This window comes from Drosophila gunungcola, chromosome 3R, assembly GCF_025200985.1.
Source record: "Drosophila gunungcola strain Sukarami chromosome 3R, Dgunungcola_SK_2, whole genome shotgun sequence".
NCBI classification, from domain to species: domain Eukaryota; kingdom Metazoa; phylum Arthropoda; class Insecta; order Diptera; family Drosophilidae; genus Drosophila; species Drosophila gunungcola.
The window spans coordinates 26,955,033-26,968,539 of NC_069139.1; the positions used below are offsets into that span (position 1 = coordinate 26,955,033).

At 42.4% G+C, this 13,507-nt stretch overlaps 7 protein-coding genes across 10 annotated transcripts; 3 read left to right on the plus strand and 4 right to left on the minus strand.

The window, feature by feature from the left end:
• Window positions 1–95: 95 nt before the first annotated feature.
• On the minus strand, window positions 96–6,639 carry LOC128252558 (uncharacterized). Of its 4 annotated transcripts, none has more exons than XM_052980350.1 (3): window positions 6,310–6,639; window positions 6,056–6,221; window positions 96–338 (listed from the first exon to the last, which is right to left on the minus strand). In XM_052980350.1, the coding sequence occupies exons 1-3, from the start codon at window positions 6,501–6,503 to the stop codon at window positions 174–176; spliced, it is 525 nt and encodes a 174-aa protein (XP_052836310.1). In that variant the 5' UTR covers window positions 6,504–6,639; the 3' UTR covers window positions 96–173. The 4 variants fall into 4 exon arrangements, with proteins under 4 accessions (XP_052836310.1, XP_052836309.1, XP_052836312.1 ...); XM_052980349.1 differs by having other exon boundaries at window positions 6,056–6,260; XM_052980352.1 differs by having other exon boundaries at window positions 6,056–6,260; window positions 6,321–6,453.
• Window positions 1,829–3,473, plus strand: LOC128252559 (B9 domain-containing protein 2). The gene is made up of 3 exons (XM_052980353.1): window positions 1,829–2,025; window positions 2,082–2,433; window positions 3,334–3,473. The coding sequence occupies exons 1-3, from the start codon at window positions 1,938–1,940 to the stop codon at window positions 3,425–3,427; spliced, it is 534 nt and encodes a 177-aa protein (XP_052836313.1). The 5' UTR covers window positions 1,829–1,937; the 3' UTR covers window positions 3,428–3,473.
• Window positions 3,430–5,463, plus strand: LOC128252537 (tectonic). Its single transcript, XM_052980321.1, has one exon. It carries the CDS (start codon window positions 3,430–3,432, stop codon window positions 5,401–5,403), a length of 1,974 nt encoding a protein of 657 aa, XP_052836281.1. The 3' UTR covers window positions 5,404–5,463.
• Window positions 6,590–8,108, minus strand: LOC128252555 (uncharacterized). The gene is made up of 3 exons (XM_052980347.1): window positions 7,689–8,108; window positions 7,420–7,627; window positions 6,590–6,888 (listed from the first exon to the last, which is right to left on the minus strand). The coding sequence occupies exons 1-3, from the start codon at window positions 7,904–7,906 to the stop codon at window positions 6,679–6,681; spliced, it is 636 nt and encodes a 211-aa protein (XP_052836307.1). The 5' UTR covers window positions 7,907–8,108; the 3' UTR covers window positions 6,590–6,678.
• Window positions 8,109–8,654: 546 nt separating this feature from the next.
• LOC128252554 (uncharacterized) lies at window positions 8,655–9,861 on the minus strand. The gene is made up of 4 exons (XM_052980346.1): window positions 9,715–9,861; window positions 9,392–9,658; window positions 8,991–9,089; window positions 8,655–8,907 (listed from the first exon to the last, which is right to left on the minus strand). The coding sequence occupies exons 1-4, from the start codon at window positions 9,797–9,799 to the stop codon at window positions 8,693–8,695; spliced, it is 666 nt and encodes a 221-aa protein (XP_052836306.1). The 5' UTR covers window positions 9,800–9,861; the 3' UTR covers window positions 8,655–8,692.
• Window positions 9,862–10,485: 624 nt separating this feature from the next.
• LOC128252547 (E3 ubiquitin-protein ligase RNF4) lies at window positions 10,486–11,748 on the minus strand. The gene is made up of 4 exons (XM_052980338.1): window positions 11,561–11,748; window positions 11,253–11,502; window positions 11,089–11,193; window positions 10,486–11,021 (listed from the first exon to the last, which is right to left on the minus strand). The coding sequence occupies exons 1-4, from the start codon at window positions 11,588–11,590 to the stop codon at window positions 10,573–10,575; spliced, it is 834 nt and encodes a 277-aa protein (XP_052836298.1). The 5' UTR covers window positions 11,591–11,748; the 3' UTR covers window positions 10,486–10,572.
• Window positions 11,749–12,312: 564 nt separating this feature from the next.
• Window positions 12,313–13,412, plus strand: LOC128252553 (vesicle transport protein SEC20). The gene is made up of 2 exons (XM_052980345.1): window positions 12,313–12,486; window positions 12,540–13,412. Exons 1-2 carry the CDS (start codon window positions 12,406–12,408, stop codon window positions 13,140–13,142), a joined length of 684 nt encoding a protein of 227 aa, XP_052836305.1. The 5' UTR covers window positions 12,313–12,405; the 3' UTR covers window positions 13,143–13,412.
• The last annotated feature ends 95 nt before the right edge of the window (window positions 13,413–13,507 follow it).

Sequence of the window (13,507 nt, forward strand, 5' to 3'; positions counted from 1 at the left end):
CGCAGTGGCAGAGGCAGTGGCCGCGTCAGCGACGTCGGCAGCAGCAGCCCGATATAAATTGGATTTATGCACTGGATTTCCCTTGGGAGCTTAGCTGTGTGACCCTCAATTCTCGTCATAAATATACGGATCGGGAAGCGATTACTCAGAGCAGAAGTCCAGTACGCGTCTAGCTAATTCTCATCTTGCTCAGGCAATTTTCCGGGGTTTTTCATTGCCTGGAGGTCCTGGTAGCCATGAAACTTCTCGACGATTTTCCTGAAGCCACTTTCCAGCGATGGGCACCTGACCTTATGGGAAACCTTCAGCACTAAGTTCACCAATGCCTGGGCCAGATCCTGATGGAGGCAATGTGAAAAAATTGATTAAGTTTAATGCGTGGGGTATATGTTTTATTAAGAATTTTTGTAAGTCATTTTTAAGGTCTCATTTAAAATTTTCCTCGAAAATATATAGCGTATATTGAATAGTCTTCATCAGCATTCGTCTGTCCGGTTCTACGCAATTGAGTCTTTAAGGTTTTAATCCATCTGGAAAAAACTTTTCCAAAACTTTTCTTTCTATTTCACATAGTATATATGTCGGCACGTGCCGGATTGGACTTCTATATCATAGAGCTCCAATTTGAACAATCGGAAATAAATAAAGATATTAAAATATTATTTTAATATTACAGAATTACAATTATACATTTTATTTAAATTAGGCGACTATATCATTTAGCTTCCATCCGAACAATTGTAAAGAATCGAAATAAATCAATATGCTTCGAGATACAGTAATGGTTTAGTTTCTAAGAATTACGGGTATAATTTTATTAAAATCAGACAACGATTCCATAGAGCTGCAATAGAAGGAATATAAAATTCAGCGTAAAATCGACATAACTTTATTGCTCTTAGACAAATAAGCATAAGGAATATAAAATTTTTGTAATGTCACCAAGGGCATATCAACATCGGCTTGATGAAGTTTGCTTTCCTTTTTGTTTACCTCACAATTACAATAATTATATATTTATTGGTGACACATTACACCTAACCAAATTTTTTTTTAAGCATACAATAGCAAAAAATTATAAAGAGAAAATGATTTCATTAACTCATAACTTTGTGCTAACTAAATTACGAACAGTTTTTGCAAGCATTACAAAAAGGTAACATTTTATTTCTGTAAGCCAATTCTCAAATAAATTATTACTAAACAACAGATGACACTTTTTAAGGATTCATGGACTGTGCTGTCATATTATTGTTTGAATCATTTTAATTATGGTTTTTTTCGCTCATGTAGAAAAATGATGCATTGTTAATTCCCCATTCTCTTTATTTATGAAGCATAAGCAAAGGTCTTAAACTGAATAAGGGCTTGAAATAACATCCAATGCCATTGCTCTTTTTAATTTGTGTTATTAAAAACTTACAATAACTACACGTGTTTCGACTTAAAATGTTATCTAATATGGTAAATATAATAGTTAATTTTCATTAAAAGTATATTTTAGCTCATATTTAAGTGGGTTTTTTAATAAATAATAATAAAAAGCTTGTTAGCCTGCAAAGTGAAAAGGTTGTGTAAAGTCTCAGATGGACTTTTTCAAATGTCATATAGCTGCCTCTGTGTAAAAAACAAGTATTGGCTTATATTACAGCATTAAAAAAGTGATCGAAAATAAACTATTATTTTGACATAAACACTAAATAAACAACTACATTTTCCTTAAGTTCCACCAGCTAACAAATGTGAACCAGTTCCTTTGCCGTTCCACCTGAATTGGCAGCACTCGCCCTAAAATTTAGTTACTTTGACAACGGTCAACTGCCAAAACAACAAGCCGAAAACCGAAAACTGCAGGCTGGCTGACACTCGGGAGAAAGTAAAAAAAATATTCTAGCAGGAAATACACCGAGTGGAGTCAATGGGATTTCAATGAATTGATGGCGGAGGTGCACATAGTTGGACAGATATTGAAAGCAGTTGACTTTGCCGAACCGCACCTGTACTGCAAGTGGAGCCTGCAGAGCGGTAAGTCCCAAGTAGCCATTGCTCCTGGCGAGTCGATAAACGAGTGTCCTCCGAAGGAAACGCCTGGCGTTTGATCCAGGGCGAGGTGCAGGGCCAGAGTCCCGTGGCATCGCACCGTCTGCAGAACTGCTCGGACTTCGCCCAGCCCCTGGACATCCACCTGGCCTCCGCCTCCGTCCAAGGCTGGCCCCGTCTGCTGGTGGAGGTGTACGCCGTGAACGTCCTGCAGCAGTCCTGGCCCGTCGGCTACGGCTTCGTGCACGTCCCGTCCACGCCCGGATCGCATCGCCTGGAGATCAGCACCTGGAAGGTTGCGCCCAACGGCCTGTGGCAGTCGCTCCGCGAGCGGTTCGGAGGCGGGGGAGCGTCCCTGAGCAAGACGGATCTCCTCTACTCGGGCGTTGAGCGGTAAGACCCATGTTCACTGCCCTTTTTATTTAATTATTGTTTGTATTGCATTTGTTAAATAGTAGTAGACGAGAAACTTTTTCGACCCTCTTAAGTATATAGGTTATTCTCCAGAAAGGTAAACCGCAGCCAAAACATTCAGAGTCTATAAATGTATGTTTTTCACATGTTTATAGGTAATTTTTAAAATTTAACTATAATAAGCAGATTTAACATTAGTTTATAGCCCATTTTGAAATATTTCAATCCGAAGGCAGACAAGTGAGAAAGTTCTGTTTTGAGTCTGTGCATCGGTCATTAAATTTCAATTTTAAAAAAAGTCTTTATATTTTAAGGTCAAACGACGATCAATCTTAGCATCAATTTTGAGTGCTAATCAAAACTATAAGTTTCATCTGTTAGGGGCATATTTGTTAGTTTTAAATTGGTTAACAGAACCGGTTTTTTATAGTTGGGCACACGAATATAGCTATTTGCATTAGTTGTCAGGAAGTTAACTTTTTAAAGTAGTGCTAAATTAAAAAAAAGTCCTTAGCTGTTTTTGCGCTGCAGTAAACCTAATATATAAATATTTTTCTAGAATTAAATAAAAAAAAATTTGTTCCAAAAGTATGTACATATGTATGTTAACACCATTTTAGAAAAGTTGTGGTGTTCCACAGTGCAGGTAATAGCTGTTTATACAGATAAAAAAAAGCCTTTTTGAGCTTTATTAAGTAAATGCTTTTAAATGTATTATTTTTTATCATAACAAGCAGCCAAGTCAGTCCGTAGAACTTCGGGAAACTATAAAAACATTTTTAAATCAATTCGATACAATTTATTTAACGGGGGCAGTGGGGTTTTCCGAATAAATCCTTTCCTTAGAACCCAATTTAATTTTTTAATATCTTCTCCTAGTTACAAGCTGCAAACCCTGAGTTCGGGAAAAGTCATCGTTGAACTGAACCTTATTTTTCGAAAGTTCGAGGAGTACGGCGTGGAGTTCAAGTAGTCATGGGCGTGTTTTCACTCCTCATCGTGCTGTGCTTGGCCACTCACCAGACGAGTTCCATAAAAATAGGAATTTCGCACAACTACAACAGCACAGAACCCCCAATTCCGCACACTACCACAGAATCCTCAGCCACGACTGTGTCTGCCAGCAGTGGACCTCTGGGCAACTCTGCCAGTCCATGGCCGGAGGTCGCCAGCACTCCAGGAAACACCTTTCCACCGCGCAGCCAACAGAAGCCCAGGGTCACAGTGGCACCGCCAACCAGTGCTCTGCCGCCCCCGGCGGAAGCTCAACCTTTGAACGCCACTGAAGCACCTGCCTCCTTGCCAGGGATACCCAAGGATAACAGTCCCCACTACTGCGCCTGTGACCTGCACTCGGACATGTGTGACCTCAACTGCTGCTGTGACACCGACTGCCCGCCGGAGATTGCCCAGGTGTTCAACTGCATGGCCAGTTCCTCTTTCCCGCAGCTGCAATCCCGGCTGGAGGACTTCCAGTACACCCACGGCTTGCCCACGTGTCAGATGAACGACGGGTGGCTGTGCGTCTTCCGGAGCAACACAAAGACGGCCAAGACCACGTCTCAGTTGCCGGATTTGGATACTTCGCAGCGTTACAAATGGACGGACTACTTGGGAGCCTATGACTTGGACTCCGCTCAGTCCCGGTCATCGGCAGCGCACTACATGTTCGGACAGCCCCTGCAGTTGTGGCAGCCAGAGGCCAGACAACTGGCCACTTTCGAGCTGCCCGCCGCCTACGAGAGCTCCCGTTGCCAGCTGAAGCAGCCGGTTCTGCACCTGCAGCCCAGCAGGAGCCGCTGCAGGATGAAGGACTCTGCCCAGCTGCAGGAGCACCTCTGGGGCATACTCAACCTGACCGCCACACACCAGCTGCTGGCCAAACCCCTCGATCCAGAGGAACAGGAGGTGGAGGGTCTGACCATAGAGGTCTGTCAGAGAGGGGACGATGGGATCGCCTTGCATTGCCTGGAGCGAGGAAACGACACCCAACTGGATATTTTGGTGGACAAAGTGGAGCTTCTCCTGGTTCACAATTTCACAAATATTCTGCGGGCAAAGCTTTTGCTGGAGGAGGCAAATCTAACAGGGGATGACAGCGACTCCCGTTGGCTGCACTGCGAAGTCAGGTATGTCCCTGCAAATGCTTCGCTTGGTAAGCCCACCTCGGGACCACTGGGCTACCTGCCTGGCTCGCCCCTAATCCTCTCCAGAACGCTGCCACAGAACAACAGCGAAGAAGAACGGCAACTGAGCTACTTTAGTGAGATCAACGGGCCACCCCTGCCCCCTCGGAAACTTCCCGGAAGCAGCTGCCAACGCATCCTGGACCACAGGAGAGTCCTGCGATTCGGCGTGGACCTCCTCACCCGATGCCAGCTGCACCAAGCGGCGCCCCTGCTGCAGAAGGAGGCCAACCACACCGAATACTGCCAGGGCCTGCAAGCCCAGATTTGGGCCCAGCTGTTGCCCCTCAATGGCAGCCACCTGGAGGACGTGGCCAAGGTGCTGGTCTCGCAGCTGGGCAGACCGCAGCCGGACAAGTGGATGCCCCTGGAGCTGCGATACCCGGAGAACGCCCACGAGATGCCGCCACCCGTGCAGGCAGTGTACAACGAAGCGGAGCACAGCCTCAGCTGCCGGAACATATTCCTAAGCGTGGCATACGAGTTCCATGTGGCAGAGCAGGCCCTGCTGGAGGGAAGGGCTCCTCATCAGCGGGTCCTGCAGAGCAGCCGCCTGATCCTGGGCCAGCGGCATGACCTGGAGCTCGACAGCGAGCTGGAGGTGGCCCTGCCCCTGACCATCTCCGTCATGTTCTACCGGATGCAGGGCAATGCTCTAAGTGGGGCTGCCGCCGGAGCTGCTCCATCTGGACACGGAGTACTACCTGTAATCTGGGGAATTTATCTGGGATTGGCCACTAGATCGCTGCTACTGGGGATCTAGGCTGGTAATGCGATTAGCAAGACGATTTGTAAAATAAATGACACAAGCCAATAAACCTTAGATTATGAAAAGTTTTTATTTTAGGATTTGTAATAAGTAAACAAAAAGAGTCTATTCTTTATACATGTTATATTTGGGACATTTTTCCAGAATACCAGAACTGTATGGATACCCATAAACGCACTTAGCTATAAAGTTGTACCAACATTTTTGGTTAATTTGAGAATATTTTCGTATTGAGTTGAATTGCCATTGTATCCCTACTTTCCCTTAGCTGAACAATTTCAATTTCATTCCCTTATCTGAACAATTTCAATTTCATTCCCTTAGCTGAAAAATTTCAATTTATTGTTGTTCCAATTATAACTTAATAATAGTTCATCTAATGATAACAGTTAATTTAAACCATTGACCAAACGTATTTTGACAGCCCCTAAAGTGATTCATCAGTCAACTGAATCGAAAACAACATTAAATATTTATATATTTTTTAGTAATTTCCTGTTTTGCTTCAAATTAATATAAATGTAATGACAAATTAAAAAAATCTTCATATAATTTCACAGTTGTGTGTTAACATATCAATGTGAAACATGGAGTATTTTCTGTGAATCACAATCTAGAAAGAAGCCCTTCTCAAAATCGAACTCACCCCAATATAAGCGGATCCCACTTTGCAGCGGCTGTGGGTGAGGTTGTTGTCAGTGATCATCTGCTGGAACACCACTGGGTCCTCCACTTCGATCAGGAGACCGAAAAAATGGATAAACTTAACCGCATGCGTGTGCAGAGCTTTCAGGTTCAGGTCAACTCCGTTCCTGAACTTATGAATGCCCCAATAGACATCGTGTAAGTAGCTGTCAAATATTGTTTTCAAGATTACCGCACCAGGTTGATGGTTTTTACCTATAGAATACTTCTTGGCCATAGCGCCGCTCAAAGGGTCTGATCAAATTCCAAGCCTGCCTGAGGGCCACTCTTTCGCTGAGCGTGAATCCCAGGTCGTCCTTCACAGGACCAAATTTTATTTTGGGTATACGCTTTGGGTAGATATGATTCGCTATACTGGAAAGCTGCTTCGTAACTCTATCGTTGCTCATTCTGAAATTTGGATTATTTTCTCGAAAGTATAGAAGGGAGATTGAATTAACCAGAAATAGATAGGAAACACGAACAAATGTATGGTAAACTCATAAACAAAAGTCACAATTTAATTTTAATTTCATGTTTGGCAAGATTTTCCACAGCATACTTAGAGGATCGGAAATATTTCCTTTAGGTCACAGCCTTTGTGATGGGATTTCCGGCTTCGCCAGAAGTGGTCCTTAGAGCAGTCGACAGGGCTCGTTTCCTGGCCACATCCACTACGGCGTACTCCCCGATAATTTTTACCAATCGGGTCAGGGCGTTCGTCAGTGTGGAGGAATTATGACTTTCAATCACAGAGGACTGGAGAATGTAGCTCTTAAGGGCATTGGCCAGCATCTAATTAATAAAAAGTGGGAAACCAGGAAAGACCTTTTATTAGATTTATATTTTGTTTTATATTACAAAAATGTTTTAGCTTTTAAGGAAATAATTTGGGGAAGGTTTGGTTTTTGAAAAAATTATTATATCTAGATAATTTTATATTATTAGCTCTAAATTTGAAAACCATCCTGCCATCAAATATCTATATTCTTGATCGGCTTGAATAGACGAGTTGATTTAGCCATGTCCGTCTGTATTACAACGTTTGCGAGCTCAGTTTAAAAGCTTGAATTTTGAATCTTTCTCAATTGTTTTATTTTTTTTAAGTCAAAAATTGTGTAACTTTAGTTGTTTTCTAAGAATTATTCTTGTTTCCCTTTTTTTTTGCCAAATATATTGTTTATTTTATTATTTCGGATCATAATTTTACTACAAGGCTATTAAAACTTCGTTCTCGTTTGAAGTATACAATTGGATTAACAAAAGATTGGAGCCCCGTAAGAAATGAATTTGTATTCAAGCAAATCGGAGTTCTGTACCACTCACCTTCATGTAGTCGGGTTCGATGCCATTCTTCAGATGTGCGGGAAGATTTTCATCCAAAGCCAGTCGAAAGGCTAGATTAGTATCCAATGTTTGGACCAGCTTGGACATCAGCCTCATCATGGCAAGCGAGTGTCCATGAAGCTTACTCAGGTTGATCTTGCCATCGCGCCGAAAGAAGTTAATTAGGTCCTCGTGCTGGGTCAAAAAGCTAAGCCACACAAATACTTAATTCGTAAATGCGGATATATAACTTTGATCGGGGAAGCTACCTGTAGAAATTGTCCTTGCCAAATCGGCGCTGGAAGGGCTCAATCAAACGCCAGGCATTGCGCAGAGCCGCCTTCTCCACCGTCGTGAACTGGTTCTCGTCGGGTCTGTAGCTTATGTCCCTTTCTGGTAGTGGCTTAGGGTACACCGGAAGGTCCACATGACGTGGTTGGACCTCACCACTTCCCTCCGAAGGAACAGCTTGACTGGTTTGGCTCATTTTGCTTTGTTTTATTCCTAGTTATGTGCGCCTCTCGATTGAGTTTCCATGAACTGAATATTTTGGCTTGGTTCTACTGCTTACTGTGATCTGAACATGGTTGATGATTTAATCCAGGGACCGCTAATAACTCATATGAGAATTAAAAGTAGTCTAAACAAAAGAGGAGATCACGGAATATTTATAGCCTTGCAGAGGGTATACAAAAATAGTAAGAGCTAATTTTTCAAAAAAAAGTGTCCAAAATTGACTTTTTGAACCCTAGTATCTTCCGTATAACTTTGAAATTCTCAAAACCAGATCATATGTGTTTTTTTTTGTTGTTTGGAACCCAAAAAGCCAAAAGTACCCATGAAAAACGGACCTTCTAGTTTTAGGTGGCCCACTTGACAGATTTTAACTCAATTACGGTTTTGATTTTATTAAAATCGGATAACGATATTATCTAGCTTACCTAGAAACGATCGGAACGATACCGGAAAATTTGTGATGATTTACTTTTATTGTTGTTTAAGATACAAGCATAAAAATCGGGATATTGTTGTTTTAAAAAATATTTAATTTTTGGAAAAGCTGCAAGGGTATATACAATTCGGAAGCTGATTCCCTTCTTGTTATTTCAAATTTTAGTTGGTTTTACTAATCGTATAGTGTTAGTTGGCACGAAGCAAGCACTTGACCAGAGATGCAATCTTTTATCGGCCTTTATAATTGGTCTATTGATATAGTGTCAAATTCTTTTCCAATTTTCAAGTTTATTCGCAACAAAAGCTTATAAAATTATGTTCATGGAAAGATTTGTAGAGAATTGATATACTCCTGAGGCACACCGCAAACGGGGCAAATTGTACGGTAGTCGAGGGCGCGGTGCAAGCACAGGTCGCAAAAGACGTGGCCACAACTGGTGGCACGGGGATTGGTGGCAAGGCGAAGGCAAATGGGGCAACGCACCACACTTTCGGAAATGAACACCTCGCCGGAACTGGTTGACTGGCCTTGAGCTGGAGCAGCGAAACAAAAAGATAGAAAAAATGCAATAAATTAATCAAATTTATATCGAGTATATGGACAAAATGAAACCCACCAGCCAAGCCATTTGGCTGAATCTGAACGAAGACGTTGGTAGGATGGCGATTTGTCAAGGTAAAAGAAACGGGTGTTTGACTAGAGGATGCCCCACCACCTGAAAAAAAACAAATATTTTAATCAAAATCTACCATTAACAAATTATCTGATTTTTTTGCAATATTAGCAAATATAGAATTATTTTAAAATGTTTCATTTTATGAAAAACAATTAAGAACATTGCAAATACATGTATGGAAGCCAACGTTGAGTTAAACCTTCAATTACATTACTATTAACAATTTATAAGATCTGAAACAACACTAAGTTAGTACTTTAAACATGTAGCACAAGAATTAAATGTTGCAATTTAAACTGCGTTGAAAGTCGAGTATTGATGTGACCACAGAGTCTACGTACCAGCAATTCCAATTGAAACTGGTGGTCCACCGGCTGGCGCAATAGCAATGCTGACATTGATCCCAACAGACTGCTGCTGGTCAGAGGGCGCGTGGTGAACGCTTTCACCTGCAGGACCTCTCGACGAAGTGCTGCGCGTGCGCACATGGTCCATTTCAATTGGATCCCCGACGGGAGTACCGCAAATGCCACACACGGAGCGAACATCCACAGAAGCTGTCGACTCATGGTCCGAGCTCTCGGAAGAAGTCTCCAACTCAGCACCAGCTAGAGAATTTCGGCAGGTAATGGCTTAAATATATTTCATATTACACCAACAGTACCTGCATCTTCGTCATTATCCTGGTCAACGAGAGGTGGAACTAAGCCCGCACCTTGTTGTGGCACATCCTTCCTATTTTCACTCATTTTTTCTTTAATTATTATACGTATCGTTGTCGGTCCTCTGCTTAGAAAATTCTGACAGTTCACGTCTGACATATGTCACAATAAAAAGAGTAGAGTTACCAACAAACAGCTTTCAATTTTTAGGCAGCAACCCTACAATAATAATTGCAGACATCTGGCAATATTATTTAGGCATATTTACATTAAACAAGGAGCTGTCAGGCAATTAGTTCGTCTTAAGCTTATTATTTTTTATTTTTGCTTGAGAATGGTTTTATTTATATTTAGGAATGCTTTTATTTGATTAACTCTACGTATTATTTATTATTTAAGCATATTTACATTAAACAAGGAGCTGTCAGGCAATTAGTTCGTCTTAAGCTTCATTTTATTTTTTTATTTTTGCCTGAGATTGGTTTTATTTATATTTAGGAATGCTTTTATTTGAGTAACTCTACGTATTATTTATTATTTAAGCATATTTACATTAAACAAGGAGCTGTCAGGCAATTAGTTCGTCTTAAGCTTAATTTCATTTTTTTTATTTTTGCCTGAGAATGGTTTTATTTATATTTAGGAATGCTTTTATTTGAGTAACTCTACGTATTATTACTTTTATGAATGAAAAAAAAACCGCAAAATCTAGTATATAAATCACAAGACCAGGCGTTCTTTGCCGTATTTAACTTGTTCTTTTAATTCATAACTTAAGACTACTAAAAATACTTTTATATAGAAACATAAATTTAAACGTGGCTCGCAGAGCAATTCCAACATAACACATAATAAGGATCTTACAAATAAATACGAGAAAATTGACGGATTGTCAGCTTTTTGTTACACATCGGGCACTTGTGCGTAGCACTAATGGCAGTTTGGATGCATTCTCGGCAGAAGACATGTCCACATTTGGTTGCCACCGGCTCGCGCTTGATCACACTGTCCATGCAGACCGGGCACTTGTAGGAGTCTTCCTTCTGGGACACGTCGGAATCGGGTTGGATGCGTTTCGGTGGCGACACATCATCGACATCCACCACTTGGGAACTTGCGGACGACTGTTCCCAAGTGCGGCGACGACGGGAACCGGTATAAGAGTCATCGGATGGGAAGTGTAATGGACGACTTATTGGGCCATCAGGAGTGCACAAGTCAATCACGGCGTCGGGAGCACGATTCCGGGCGGATCGGATCCGTGGTATCAACTCCAGATGGGACAGATCTATCACTTCCACTGGGCTTACTAAAGAAATAGGAATCAGCATTTGAAGAACATTGGGATATGGGATTTGGACTTGGCTTCCACTTACTGTTACTTCTGCGGCGGTTACCACGCACGATCGTTGGTGTTGAGCTGAGCGTGGGAGAGTTGTCGTTGACAATATGGGCCACAACCTCCTCGCAATAGCGATTGACTGAAAGAGAAACTATTCAGTGGATCTCCTATATGCACTTAAGGCAACCGTGGACCTACGGCTATCTAGTTCGGCTTCCATCTGGGCCACATTCGCGGAGAGTGATCTGATACCGTCAAACGAAGAGGATTGGGATTCATCGTGGCTCATGTTTGTGGTGTATAGCTCCGCCGTGGACAGCAAGCTATCGTTGGAAAATGCACTGAAGACGGAGCTAGGATTGGAGACAGTGCTGGTGCCAGAGCTGCCGCTGGAAACAGAGCTGAACGTGTCGTTATCCGAAGAAAATGTATATTCTTCAGTTGAGCTCTGTTAAATAGAACAAGTTAAATCTCAATAGCCGCGATGTGGTCTGTGAAGAACTTACTAGAGATCTGAAAGTCGAACCATTTGACATGCTTCGAAGTGAAACTAGCCCGCCAATTTGAAAAGAATGGCAGGTCCTACTGAATGTTCACCATTTGTTTTGGGGGAATTAAAGTAATAGCAAATGTGCTGCAAAACTAACAAATTTAGCGGCTATAAGGCTGATTTAGGGATGGAACTTGCCACTAATGCCGGCCAAACAACGTAGTATCGATATTTTTCTATGTCCTTGGGATGGCAAGTCATTTACGGTAAAGTGTTACAATTTTAAAATAATAAAAAAAAATCACAATTTAACTTATGGAAATGTTAAAAAAAGTAATTTGCCATCAGCAGTGAGTAAATCATTAAGTGCGGCGTATTCAGCAGAACAACATGATCACTGATCACTGATGGATCAGTATTCATCGATCAAGCATTACGCATAAATTAATTAATTTTTGCTTTTTTGTTTACATTCCTATTTTTCTGTTTATTCTTTTCGATATCAAGAAAAGGTAACGGACTATTTTTACGACCAATACCTCCTTAATCTATTTTATTATCATCGTTTGATCATTTCAGAACTAAAAATGCTAAAGAGCCAAGAAAAGATCACATGTACTTCTTATAAAAGAAAAACTCGCTATTGCGGAATTCCGTCGCTGAACTAGAAATGCCGCCTGTGTGAATAGGCTTTTGGGCGCTGTGTGAATACTGTATTATTTTATTTCGATAGAATTTGAACGAAGTGGAGTCAACCGATATTTACCGTGCCGTTCTAGTGTTGGTCAATGCACGGCACGTCACCAGAGCCAAGGAATATCAATTGTTTTTTTTTAAACAAAAACACAATTCGCTGGAGTCATGGACAAGGACACATTCACTCTGCAGTCCATCCGGCAGGACCTAATCGACAACAACCTGCAGGCCAAGGCGATCATACAGGTGAGCGTTCGCCGGCTGGAAAGGGAATCTGAAGTCCGAGCTGCCTATTTCAGGACATCCTGAACAGCCGCACCTCCATCGCCGAACTGGAGGAGCTGAACGAAGCGGGACGCTCCAAGCTGTCGGCCATCAGAAGGAGCATCGAGCGTCTGGACGACTGGGCTCGAGACACTGGGGACGCGGCGCTGGCCAAGGAGGTGGACACCCACCGCGATCAATTTTCCAAGACGCTGCAGGCCTTCCGGAAGGCCAACGTGTCCACAATGCTGGAGATCGAGAAGGCCAACCGCGAGGAGCTGATGGCCATTACCGGCGAGAGCGAGCTGCGCCAGCGATCGACTGCGCGGGCGCGCCACAACCAGGGAAGCCTGGTCTCGCAGGAGAACGACGTGACCGAGAAGATGCTGGCCATATCGCGGCACCTCTCGGAGACCACCCAGAAGAGTGCCGTCACCCTGGAGACGCTGGTGGCGTCGTCCCAGAATGTGGAGGCCACCAGCGACGAGTTGCAGAACACGGCTGGCAGCATAACCATGTCCGGCAAGCTGCTCAAGAAGTACGGACGACGCGAGTGCACCGACAAGATGCTACTCTTCTTCGCCTTCTGCCTGTTTCTTGCATGTGTCTTCTACATCGTCCAGAAGCGGCTCTTCTAGAGCCTGTGGATGGTCCCAATTTTCCTGCCTAGCTTAAGATCTTCGCTTTTGTTGTCTAGAAATTAGCTATTTTAAGCCTAGCACATGACCATAACTTGTAAGCACCGCTTCTATTTAAAATATTTAGTGAATTATCCAAGTTGTTGGCATGTACAAGTGTTTTTGATTGTATAAAATACAGTGCTGGTTAGTGAGTACACTTGGGCAGACCAGGTTATATTTAATTTATAACATTTTCAAATGGTAAATGCAGATTTGATTGTATAAAAACACCCTATTTTTATTTTAAGTAATCAAGATACTTTACAATAAGTTTTGGCTTACTAGACTAAAAACATTTGGGCACTCCGCCCGGGTTGGTGAAT